The sequence below is a fragment of the Clarias gariepinus genome, chromosome 1, assembly GCF_024256425.1.
Source record: "Clarias gariepinus isolate MV-2021 ecotype Netherlands chromosome 1, CGAR_prim_01v2, whole genome shotgun sequence".
Taxonomy (NCBI): domain Eukaryota; kingdom Metazoa; phylum Chordata; class Actinopteri; order Siluriformes; family Clariidae; genus Clarias; species Clarias gariepinus.
The window spans coordinates 35,761,040-35,774,978 of record NC_071100.1 but is presented as its reverse complement, the minus strand read 5'-3'; the positions used below and the strand labels follow the sequence as shown (position 1 = coordinate 35,774,978).

Genomic DNA, 13,939 nt, shown 5'->3' with positions numbered 1-13,939 from the left:
CATCTCTGAACACATTGAGCCTTAAAGCAGATGTGTTGCAGCAGCAGAACATCACACTGGGTGCCACTCCTGTCAGCAGGATACCTAGACTTCAGCCCTCTAAGGTGCTCAGGAATTTCTACTCCTGTACCATAGAGAGCATCCTGACGGGAAACATCACGACCTGGTTTGGAAACAGCACCATGCAGGACAGACGAGCTCTACAGAGGGTGGTGCGATCAGCTGAGCACATCATCCGCACCGAGCTCCCTGACCTGCACTTGATCTACAGCAAGCGGTGCTGGACCAAGGCCAGGAAGATCGTGAAGGACCTCAGCCACCCCAACAATGGACTGTTCACTCTGTTGCGGTCTGGAAAGCGATTCCGCTCCCTGAAGGCCAACACAGAGAGACTGAGGAGAAGCTTCTTCCCACAGGCGATAAGGTCTCTCAACCACAACACCACACAGGAGTAATATCTTTTTAAACATTGACATTGACGGAACAATCATGGACACATTCATGCACTACATATTTATATATCCGACCATTGCACATGACACTTTCTTAAGTCACTTTTCATGCATATTTGCACAGCCATTGCCACCTTAAAATTTTTATATATACCTTTTTTTTCCCTATATTCCTATATTTCTATATTTTGTAATATTTTTATTATGCCCTTATTTGTACAGTTTATTTTACTAGTTAAATTTATTTTCTTTCGTATTTCTTTTTATTAATATTTATTCCTTATATATAGTTTTTATTTTCTTTTTAAGGTCACTGGCGGTCGTACAAGCATTTCACTGCATATTGTACTGTGTATGACTGTGTATGTGACAAATAAAATTTGAATTTGAATTTGAATTTGAGACTACAATTTGCTTTGGCTCACAAAAATTGGAGAATAGAAGACTGGAAATTGTTCCCTTGTCTCCGAGTCCCTGATTTCTGCTGCAACATTCAGATGGTAAGGTCAGATCTTGGCATGAACAGCACGAAAGCATGGCTCCATCCTGACTTGTATCAACGGTTTAGGCTGCTGGTGGTAGTGTAATGGTGTGGGAAATATTTTCTTGGCACAAAATGGGCCACTTAGTACCAATTGAGCATTATTTAAATGCCATAGACCACCTGAGTATTGTTGTTGACCATTCCTATCCCTTTATAACAACAACAAAGCTAAAATAATCTCAAACTGGTTTCTTGGACATGACCATGAGTTCACTGGACTCAAATGGCCTCCCCAGTCAGCAGATCTCAATCCAGTAGATCACCTTTGGAATGTGGTGGAAGAGGAGATTTGCATCATGCATGTGCAGCTGAAAAAACTGCAGGAACTGTTTGATGTTATCATGTCAATATGGGTCAAAATATTTAAGAAATGTTTCCACCCATTGCTGAATCTATGTCATCAAGAATGAAAGCAGTTTTGAAGGCAAAAGGGACTCAAACCCAAAACTAACAAGGTACGCATAATGAAATGGTTAATGTATCTGAGCTGATGGACAAAATTCCCACATGAATTCCCATTTAATAACATGACTCAGCTGCTTGTGGATTACTATTACAGGACTGCCAGGGTTACTCACCACAGCTAAGAAGCATGACCTGGGTGTTTTGTCCCATGAATATTTTTTTTTAACCATCCTATTCATTTTAAAAACCCTTTTCACTGTCAATTTAATTAATTTATTATTAATTTAGTTTTTAGTTTCTCACTTTTTTAAATGTATTTATAATTGGTGTTTAGAGAAAAAAGAAGGCATGCAACAGGTGCTTAGCAGTCTATGCAGCTCTAAACAGTTGAAATAATGTAATGTAGTAATCATCATCATCATCATCATCATAACAATAATCATACTGAGAGCTAATTCCTCTTTTTCCACTAGAGGGCAATAAACTCAGGGCTTTAAACTTAAATGCTTACAAAATGTGCTGTTACGTAAAAAGATTTTAATAAAACTGTATATATTAATAATATCTACATTAACTAGCTAAACATGCGATGTACAGTTCTAACTGTGACTTTCTGTTTGGCCCTCTTGACACTGGACTAAGTCTAATGTGGCCCCTTATCTTTACAGAAATGCGAGCAGTAAATACTGTAGACAAGAGGCTGGATTGTTTGTCTACCAAAGGATGGACTGGCCCAGGGGAAAACAGCTAAAATCTTAAAATAGTCATTTCTATTTTCAACAAAATTGTAGTTCACTTTGAAGAAAAGGGTAACGCTTTAACCTGGTCAACCTGGACATATTTCATTGCATTACATCCTGCACACAATTAGCAAACTTCTCATACCACTTGTGCAAAGGGTAAAAATAAGCAATAATGCACTCATACGTGTCCCCCAGACATGGCCATTTTTTGTAATTCAATGTTTTCAGCATGAAATCATTGTACATATGAAAAAAATAAATACATTGGGTTAACACAGACTGGATAACATATTCTTCCTCTCTTCTACCTTTGTGCAGATTCGTCTGTTTCGTCTGATCCAAACCACTCTCAGTTTGTCCGGCTGCCTGCAGACACAGCGTGTATAAAAATAACATCAACATACAGTAAGCTCACACAATTGAACAGTGTGTTTTCATGAGGTCATTCATGTAGCCTTATCTACTACAAATCACCAGGTTTATAATTAATCATGCAAAGCAAATGAAACTGCACAATGTTTCCTACAGATCCCCAGTCCGCAAAGAACAGATTACAGACATAATACTAATAAAAATAATCATAATCATAATTTCTTACTCAGAATTATGTATGTATTATTAATTATTTTTTATATTAAAGTAACCTTTCTTTTTTTTGCATTTTACAAATCTTTTTTTCTGTATATATGTTTTTTCTATATGTATTCAAGCATTTATGGGTATAGGAATTTGTTTTTCTGCATTGTATTATTAATTAGTTTTTTTATTTTGGTATTTGTTTATTTCTGTAATTCTCATTATAGATGGTAATAAGATGGCAGCACATTCACGCACAATAAAGTCTGATATATGAAAGTAGAAGAGGTATTAGGAGAGCAGGGCTATCTTGAGAGGTTTTCTTAGAGATTGTCTAGATGATGCTCTGAGGGTTTTTTTTTACTTATAAAACATATTAAAATAATGATAGGATCACTTTGCTTTTATAGACACCTAGTATAGCACACCAGTCCACTGCAGGGCAGCATGCATACACATGCACATCTATGGGCAATTTAAAGTGGCTGGTCCACCTACAGGTGTAGAACATTCATACCTGATACACCACTACATAGGGCCGGAGTAAGGAATCAAGTCAAGTCAAAGAACAGTACTAGATTGTGTGAAGATTAAACCTTAACATGGTTGAAGCCATATCAAGATCAAGTACAAATGAAGACCAGAGTCAGGATTTAAAACCATAAAAAAAAAAAAATCTAGGCTACATTAACGAGCCATAGGTGATTTTACCATCCATAAAGAAAATGATGATAATAATATATTATAATATATATATACTTTATCCAGTATACAGAAGCTTATCCCAGGAGACTTAGGGCACGAGGCAGGGTACACCTTGGACAGGGTGCCAATCCATCACAGTTCATACACATACTGTACACACTCACACACTCATGGACCCTGAAGGTGCAAGGCGACAGTGCTAACCACTACAACATCGTGCTGCCTATTTTGAACTAATATAATATTAATAATAAAATAATAATTACTATCAATAGCAAGATATTACAATAGCAAGACACTATACATGTTACACTTTTATTCTCCCTAAAGGTCCAATCCTACTGCATAGACAACACTAACATCGCTAATAAAAAAAATCAGGAAAATCTATGGACTATAAATTTGCTTGTGAGTCGCTTATGATGTGTCAACCTGATCAGGATAATTATGTAGCTTAGATTGCCATAGAAATTTAACCTAGTAAGAATGAAATCAAAGTTCCCCAGTGTGAGACTCAACAAATAACTCTGACAGTGTTAAAAATGAGTATTTTACTGTGCAGAGTTCTCATGATCACCTAAATATATGATCTTTCTCTCTCTCCCTCTCTTACCCCCTCCTTTTTTTTTTTTTTAGAAAAATTCACATTTCAGTTATAAAATTGAGGTTAGGTCTGGTGAGAGAGTAGAGCAGTGAGTGTGTATGTGTGTGTGTGTGTGTGTGTGTGTGTGTGTGAGGGAGAGAGAGAAAGAGAGTTTTGCTGAGAAGTAAAACTGAAATCAACAAGAGTAATGAACATGGGAGACTTTGTTAACTTTCTTCCCTGTTCTGGTGTTTAATTGCTAGCTAGGAATGTCAATAGGTGTATAAAAAAAAATCATATTACTTAAATTACTGCAGAACTGACCCCACCCCTCCGAGAATCGACCTTACCACAAGTTCGTTGGGAAACACTATTAACACTAAATCTCACTGGATACAACAAAATATTTTAGTATGCCGAGGTTCCTGATCAAACATGTTGCTGGCACAAAGCTGGAATTCTGCAGCCTGAAGGCCATTAAAGAGTGACATCATCACAGATGCAGATTTCAGTTCCTGGGTTAGTTATCTGACCCACATTAAGTACAGGATTAATTTCTGTAAATGCCTGCTATGGTCTCACAAAGACGGTGTCACTTTCGTAACCCATCTCAGAGAAGCAGCTGATCCAGGATTAGGTTTTGTATTGCATATGGTAATAAATATGCAAAATAAAATACCACATCCTGGAGTAGTTGAGTAGTCACAAGCTCTGCTGCATACAAAGACATATAGTTTATTTTAGTTTATGCATCAGTCCATCTTTTTTAGGTGTTATTTTCAGCTCCATCAAGATATGCACAGCATCATGATTGCTTAAAGATTGAATGAAAAGCTTGGTTTCAACAAAATTTCTGTAAGATCCACAAAGAAAATGTTTACCAATTTGTTTATATTTATTTATTCTTTGGCAGTAAAGAATGGTGGCACGGTGGTGTAGTGTTTAGCACTGTTGCTTTACACCTCCAGGGTCTGGGTTTGATTCCCTGGCCAGGCTCGAATGTGTGCATTACAAAATAAGTATTCGCAAAAAAAAAAAAAAAAACGCTGTTTTTTCTGCAAAGGCTGTAGTACGTTTTTTGTAGATGTTAAGACTTACAACATTTGCAAATTTATCTAAATGAACAAAAAATTTTGATTCTGAATCGAAAAAATCACTTTGCAGGGCTTTTATGACAGATCTCAATATTTACCTGACAGTACACTTGTCTCAGCCTGACACGGCTTCTGCATATGATGACTGAGGGATCTCTCAAATGGGTTGAACCTCAAAACCAACTGTAAACTTTTAAAGTGTTAATGAACATGACTGACATCTCCCGTATAAATTTATCAGTACTAGTCAGACTTGCAGAGTGCTCAGTGCTGAAGTAGTCTATATCCTAATCCATAAGTACTTTCTATAACCAATATAGCTTTTTATTATATCTTTGTAATTGGTCAATGCCAATACAACATAATGATTCATTATTTGCATTTATTTAGGAAATATTTTGTTTATGTATAGGGCTAGCTAGCTGTCACAACATTATTTAGCAAAATGAGCTAATTAGTATACTAATAGCTTTTTAATACATTTAATAAGTTATAGCAGATAGTAATACTGTCTACCAGAACACAGAGAGATATATACTTTTCTATACAAAAAATAGCTCTAACCGAGGAATCTGACTGAACAAGCGGCATTCCATGAATGGTGATATACTGTAGAGCATAACAGTATGGAATGTTTAATATATATATTACTCCTTGTCACAGGCGTTCTAATAATCATTACAGTAACTTTCCATCTCAGCATGCGAAAGTAGTTCTGTACGGTCTGCATCACAGGAAAGATGAAAGAGCAGCTGCCTGCCTAACCCACGTTCAAAACCAGTTACAGAAGCACTTACAGCAAGAAAACACTTCTGATTAAGATATATTATCGTTGTCAACAGCATTTTGTCTTCACACTAAGTGTAAAGTCGTTCCGAATTGCCCCTGAACCATCCATGCTGTTTTGTTCATGGCTAACGCAAGCTACAAAGCTAACTAGCTTTACACACAAAAACTCCTAAGTTCTAATCCCTGATCATGGGCATACTTGGTGTTCCAGAACAAAGGATTTTACACCCTACATAACACGCTACCTTTATATTTTACAATATATTGGATTTTAACACTGAAATCCCAAAAGGTAGGGGATATTCGAAACTTATGAGATTTACAGGACTGTGGTTTATTCTGTGGTTTATACATACAATAGTAGTGGTAAGAATTTAAAACTACTTTCACCTCTGTTAATTATACAAAGTGTAGTTGAATGCTTAAACCTATTTGAAAGGTGTGCCTTATTTTTATATAATAGCACAGCTCGGGAAGCAGTTCCGGGTGTTATATAGACTATAGATTAATATCTGTGTCCCCCTTCTAATATGTCCCAGGGACTTCTACCACTGACCCTCAACATAATCTGGGGCCAAGACTAAATGGATTTAACAAAATGTGTGCTTATTTAACGACAGCACTTTGATGGATGTGGTAAAGTGTTTTATTTAAAGACACTTATTTACTATTTATGAACAGCCTTTGGGGTGTATAATGACAAGCTGTGTTTTTTTCGTGTGTTATCCAATAGACACACCTTCGCCATTATAAAAACTACCAGCCACCACTACTACAAACATAAATATGATGCTGGAATGAACTGTAATGCAAAGACCTGTAGACAAAAGTATGTTATCTTTGCAATTTGGTGTAGGACCATGTACCACATACTTGTAAAGTATGAGTGTGTCATGCAGAAGGAACAGATATCAGATAGCCCAACTATAGAAGTCCTTTGTGTTTTCCAGTGAAGGGTGTGGCCCTTCCTTGTTCACTCATGCTGCATCATTAAATACACAAGGTGACACCTTAAACACACTTTGAAAGAACCTGTATGACCCAGTGTGTAATGCTGTTGTAAGTTTCCTGTTTCCTTTTACAGTTTATTTACTGACTGCAATTATTGCATAGAACCAAAACACACAAATCAGCTCCACTCTACTGCAGGAAACCTGGACTATGTCCAACCTGAGTTGTGTGGCTTCCCATTGTAGGCTTATTTTTACATTAATCAGGCATTAAAACTATGCGGAAATTGCTGATGAGTCAATCTACTAGGTCACATTTTGCATCCAAAATGTAATTTCTTTTGAGCACAGGAACAGAGGTCACTAAAATGAGTGTAGTTACGTGTAGCTGTGTATAGCTGGGCAGTAGATTAAAAGAAAGGTCTAAGATAAGAGCAGTTGTGGCCTCCAGGTCTCATGTTCATGACAGTTTTAACAGCAGCTGTACAAATGTGCGAAGGGTTAAGGGTACTGCTGACAGACTGACACAGGGTCCAAAATAGACTGGCAAAATAGCAGCCAAGTGGATACTGAGAATCATATTGAGCTCTGTAAATCCTTTGTAACACACTTGAGAGAAAGATACAATAACAACAGCACTAGGGTAAATAAACAAATTGGGTCATATGAATCAGCAGGATTTCAAAACAGCAAAAATTAAAACGACAAAATTGTAAAAAAAATTATAAATAATAATGTGTCACAGACATGAATCTGTCATTTTATTGTAAATTTTAATGTGTAATTCTCATTCTAAATGCTAATTTTGGATTTAAATTAGAGTTTATATGATGTTGCTGAATAGAAGGACTTTGTCTGACCGGTCTTAGGCAGTGGTGGGGGTAACTAAATACGTGTACTTCATGGCTGTACTTAAGTACATATTTAATGTATCTGCACTTTACTTGAGTAGTTTTATTAGAGGATACTTTTTATTTTTACTCCGCTAAAAGTACACCAAATAATACAAGGCCTGTACTTTTGATCATTAAAGGGGAGTACCTCTGTACTCTCACTCAAGTACAAAAATAAATGTAGAACTTATATTTATACTTGAGTGATATTTGAAATCTCTATTTTTACTCATGAACAGTATTTGTGTACTTTGCCCATCACTGGTATAAGGCAAATAAAGCATTAAGCAGTTTTGAGTTTACTTAGTATTTTTTATTTTTTTAAAACCAGTGTCTGATAATAATCAAAAATTCAGTATTGTATTAAATGCTAAAAATAACAAACAAGACTGGGTACCTCAAGCAACATAGGCTTCATTATTCTCTATTCTCTATTCAACTGATTAAAACATGCACATTTTAAAGCATTTTTAAAAGTTTATCATTGTTTAGCAAAAGAAACAACATTTATATAGAATATATATTAAATAATAAAAAAATATTCATGTTTTTCTTTAGTGCCCTATAACTGAAATAGCCCAGAATATATATTCTGAAACTTGAAGGAGAAGAGCTAGAACAGCAGAAGACCACGCCGGCCAAGAAGAGATCTGAATCTAATGTGGCTAATGGCTCACTGAAACTTGACAGGTGAAGATGAAAAAAAAAAACAGTCATCTGATCTTTTGACTAAGTGAATGTTTGTATGAATGAGGGGGTTACAGGTATTCCTATTACAGTGACTGGTTAGTGATTTCTTAAGCAAAATTTCTATTTGCTGATATTTGTTTCTTTTCACATACAGCCATAAAGTATACATCTATACTTTGTTTACTAATTTATTTATACTATATTTTGTTTACTTATTGCAGCTAGTAAAAAAAGTCTCTTGCTATTTTTATTACTTGTTTGTCACATTCCCATTTAGTTTTTAAATGGTGATAGAAACTGTGTGTCTTATTAAAGAATGCATCATGAACATTGTCTGGAACATGCAGAAAACAAGAATGTACTGGGAACTCATGAAGTACCTAAGATACCGCATGCTATTTACAATGTGTCTACCTTGGTTGGTTGTCAATAAAGTAAATATTTGGCAATTTTGCTGAATTTATTCATGCATGAAATAGTTTTATGAAATAACATGCTATTCAACTTGTTTTCCAAAATGCTTTGTGAGGCGTAGAAAAACATTTTATAATATGAACATATGCCAAGTCTCATATTCACCAGTGCAACATTCTCCACATTCCTGCCTACTGTATGTCAACATTAGGTAATATATTTGCTTATGGGTAGATAAGTTTGGTTTCATTGCTACTCTCCATCAAATGCACCATTTCACCTGCTTTAATGACAAAAGAAGCTTAGCTCTAACACACCATAATGCCAACAGGATCTTTTAAAATGATGTTAACCTTCAACATGAGACAGACATTAATAGCAATGTCTCATGATAAAAAAAAGGCTAATTATGTCTTCATGACATGGAACACTGGAATCTAGTCAGCAATTCTGAGAATTGGAGAATATTTGCAATGTTATGATCCTTAATAAAATGCAGTAATTATATGCACACACTTTCATCCCAAAGATGCAGAATCCTAATAGGATGCTAATACTATTGATTACTAATTAATCAATGTTATTATATGCCTTGCATGCAGCTTAGTTTGGACAAACACTTCAACATACACTACAAACTTTACATGGCTTAGATTAGGTGTGTGTGTCTATATTTATTTACTCTGTTTACAAAATCTGGTCCATGATACAGGCAAAGTAAATCTGTTCGTCAGTCGAAACAGTACGAGGAACACTGAAATCTGCCATGTTTTCCAAACTGTTGGGTATAAACAGAATTATTAGACTGCCTTCTCCAGGAAGGATACATGTGACACTGTCAGCACATGTGGCCAAAATAAGATGCCATAAATACAAGTGGGCTTTTCCTGGGTAGTGTAATGCTGCCTACACACAACCTTCAACCAAGTGAAACTCAATAATAGCAACAATATATTAAGGTGTCTTACAGTTGATTAAGGTCAGGGCACTAATTTGTTATTTTGCTGAATCAATTCTATATGACACTGATAAAGATCATGTTACTAATAGGAGAAGTTTACAGCTTATACAAGTCAAACCAGGCCTTGTGATAAATTAAGGTGTAAAACCGATTGACATTTAGCCAAAGACTTTATGCTGATAAGACACAGAAGAGTTTATGGTGAGAAGCACAGTAGGGTGATGAGACTTATAGCTGCAGTCAACATATAAATGGTGCAAACGTTTTAAACAAGGCTTTACATTTGTGAATGATCCCGGCCATGGTGGCTCAGCTGACTATTCAACAAGTGGAATGCCTGATCCTTGTAAATCAACAGGTAACAATCAATTACCAACACCACTTGCGCACTACAGAAACTTGGCTGGGAGTTATTGCCACACAATGCCCCTGCACAGTCCTGACCTCGCTAAAAAGCTGTTTCCACATGTTTGGGTTATTAAAGACATTTCAGACATGAAACAGGCAGTCTGATCATGGCTCCAATTTGCTGAGAAAACTTCCTACCTTGATGGCATCCAAGAACTAGTGAAACGCTGGGATTAGTTTCTCAGAGAATTATATAGAGAAATAAACAGATTATACTATCATAACTGAGTTACGGTATTGTGTCTGTATACAGTCAAAATTTCTGGTTTAATTTGAATGCCCCACGTATTATAATTCCTAAGTTACTTTTCATATAACATAATGTTGCAGTGGTTTGATTTGTTGCCTTATACAAAATAAGTCAGTGAAACTAACTGTCAGGAAAACAGCAATAGAATTATATAATCCGCTCTTCAAAATACTAAAAGAGGGCATAAGAAATAAGTCCTTTCTAACTTAGCTCTAAAAAGGATGTATAATGATACCCAGTTTGCAGAACTTACTAAGCCACAGTTTAGCAATTATATTTAGCTATGTCTCAGATGTGTCAGTTGAGGCAAAATTCAGCCGTATTTAAGTCAAGCCCCAATGCATTTCTTTTTTTTTTTTCTTTTCTTAAGTCTCTGCTTTCACTGGGGAATCATGAAGCCTTACTAAGCAGTTTGTGATCTATTTTTTTTTCTTTTTTTCCAGTGTTGGAAATCACATCTCACCATTTAAAAAGGGTCACTGCTAAAGTTTACTATCGTGTTTCTCTTGGTATTATCATGGTATATGTAGTGCTACAGTTAACTACAGGGGCTGTAATTTCAGCTGTAATCAGCTGTATTATTCTGAGAGGTTTCTTTGTCAGTTTATTCTTCCAGCCTAGGTTGCATTTTATTCAGAGCCTATACTAGAAACACTTGACACAGACACAACTCATTTACACCTAGTGGCAATTAAGTATAGCCAATTTAACCTGGATGTTTTTGGATAGCATGGAAGAAACCGGTGAACCAGAAGGAAACCCACATAAACAAAGGGATAATATAAACCAATCTGCCATAAAGAATAAACCCAAAACATTAAGTCCAATAATGCATGGGCTCCCCTGGTACCACCTGAGCATGGCGTCCCCTGAGTCCCCTCGGGGTATGACTTCACAAGATCTCCTGGAGGGTGCTGTGGTGTCTGGCACTGGGACATTAGCTGCATAAGGTACTTTCAGTGCTGTGGGTTACAGGGAGGGGCATCTGTGGATTGGACTTGTTTGTCCACCTCATTCCATGCATGCTTGATTAGATTGATATCTGGGGCATTTGGAGGCCAGATAAACAACCTCAGACTCCTTGCCTGCTAAGCCCCATACATGGCAGAGTGTGGTGTGCTGAGTGTTCTGATACCTTTCCATCATGATCAGCATTAACTTTTTACAGCAATTTATGCTACACAGTTTTTTGTTTTTGTGGAAAAGCCTGGCCTTTGGTACCCAGCAAAGAAGAGCCTTTGGCTGCCCATGATCCTGTTAGTCAGTTAATTTGGCGGTGCTGTTAATGTTATGGCTGATCAGTATATGAGACTCAGACACAGTCAGTGACCTGAGCTAAGGATCAAACTTAGCACCCTGGAGTAGTAAGTAGTAAAACATTCTAAATGTGAAACTATAAAAATCCAACATATCTAAAGTATGATAAATTGTAAAAACATTGTCTACACAGTAGCGCAAGAGGGTAATAGATACCTATAGGTTTAGGTTTGCCTTTTTAATGACTGTAATTTTTTTCCTCCTCAGATTTGAATATACCCATCTTTAAGCATGTCTGGACTGTCCCAGTGTCAAATCATAGGAATTGTCAAATACACCTTTCTACCGTTTATACAATTATAATACAGTATCGTCCATGCTTTTACTCATCCTTAACTCATGAAGTCCCTAGGTTCCATCTAATGAATGTGCTGTTGCATTCATGTGACATTCTATAAATATGTGTCCCCACAAAAAATGGTGTGTCTGGGTAGCACATGTTACAGAACTAGGTCAATTTTAAAAGCTGAAAGTAAGCTTCATTATATTTAACAGTTTTAATAACATCTCTTGAACAAATTGATTAAGAAAATATCACTGTGACATATTTCGCATAGAGCTTTTAACCCTAAAAATGTTTTATGTAAAATGTTATGTGACATCTTTAAAAATGTTTTTCATGAGATCTGAGTTGTATCCACCATAATTTCCTTATGTGTTAAAGAAAAAGGGTTAAAAAAATTCATCTGAGCCACAACCTGGTCTTCTATACTTGGGCGAGTTGTTTCTCTTAAAGCAACAGAGAAATGAAAAGTCAATAAAGTGTTAATAATGTATTAATAGATACCCCTTACTTGTTTAGAGAGGTAATTACTTTTGGTACTTTTGGTGCAAAATATGGGTGTCTATTTATTTATTGCAGGTTACTATAGACCCTTTAATAACCATGGTACTACATAAGTATGCTTTTTATGTCTATCAGCAATAAAAAAAAATGAAGAAGTTCATTTCAGTAAAGGATTTAGAAAAAACTGTCTATCAGTGCACAACCTTCTAATAAGTGACCACAAACAAGTGTAAGATAGTGACGTCACGAAGAAAAAAAGACCACCTAAATAAACTTGAACAACTGATACACAGACGAGGTGTTAAATAAAGCGAGATTCACTGTGATTTACTGCATTAAATGGATGACTAAATGCGTGTGCATGTTCATGGCTGTCATCATCACTGAGAGAAATGACAGTGACGCCTATAACAGAGGGAAAGAAGAAAAAAACGAAAACAACACGGAAGTACACGATACGCACAGAGGCCAAGCCCACACTTTCTCTGAAAAGAAAAAACGTGACTTTATAATTAATAATAATATGGCATTTGGTTTATATGACACTCCTTGCTTCTGGTCACTGAAGCAGCGTGTGTGTGTGTGTGTGTGGGTGGACGCGCGCAACACACTGGACAGTAGGGAGACTTTAAACAAACAAACTTTATCAAACAACCTGCCGTTAAAGTCTCGTGAGAAGTTAAGTTAAACGGCTAACATACCACTTGTCGGTGCACTCGACTGTGAGTTCGTGAAAAGACGCGACAAACTGAAATTTGCACGCTCTCTTGCCGACGCGCTGAAGCCTCTTCCACACCGAAGTCATGGCCGCATGGGTAACTTGTGTTTCCTCCTTCAAGCGTGTAAAATAAGAAAGACGCTACATTTGAGCTCTCTCCTCAGACGCGACGCTCTTCTGTACTTCTCCTCCGCTCACATGGGACAAATGTCAAACTGAGGCTCCGTCTCAAACAGCACACACAAACTACAGTATCTATCACACTATCTACCGCTCACTAGCTCACTCACTGCATAATACGAAGCACCAACATGTCAAGTCAAGTCCGCCCCCCCGCCTTTCCCGTTCCCTTAATGACTGTATTCATTTTTAAATGTAGGAAAAGCCATAATACACACTATAAAGCTCAAACATGTCCACATTTATCGAAATAAATGATCACTAATTGTGTTGTTTGTTTATATACAAGTACAAAACACTACACTGGTATCCAGGCAGCGGTCGGGATAGAGATGATAAAGTGATTAGCATCTCTGCTCAAACTGAAATGTCATAAGGTATTGTATATTTCCATATTTCACAGAGGTAGGAGCTTTACTCTTACTCACGTATTGTCTATAGTGCTTTATTGTATATACTGTAGATTGGACAGGCCCTGGA

At 36.5% G+C, this 13,939-nt stretch overlaps 1 protein-coding gene across 1 annotated transcript in view; it reads right to left on the bottom strand.

Moving 5' to 3' along the window:
• The window catches only part of ehbp1l1a (EH domain binding protein 1-like 1a), a 48,459-nt gene extending 34,903 nt beyond the window's left edge, over positions 1 to 13,556 (bottom strand). Inside the window, exons 1-2 of the mRNA XM_053495511.1 lie at positions 13,263 to 13,556; positions 2,453 to 2,510 (exon numbers count right to left, since the gene is read on the bottom strand). Of these exons, the coding sequence (XP_053351486.1) occupies positions 2,453 to 2,510; positions 13,263 to 13,366 (162 nt within the window). The 5' untranslated portion in view covers positions 13,367 to 13,556. The remainder of the gene's footprint in view (positions 1 to 2,452; positions 2,511 to 13,262) is intronic.
• Between the last annotated feature and the right edge of the window lie 383 nt (positions 13,557 to 13,939).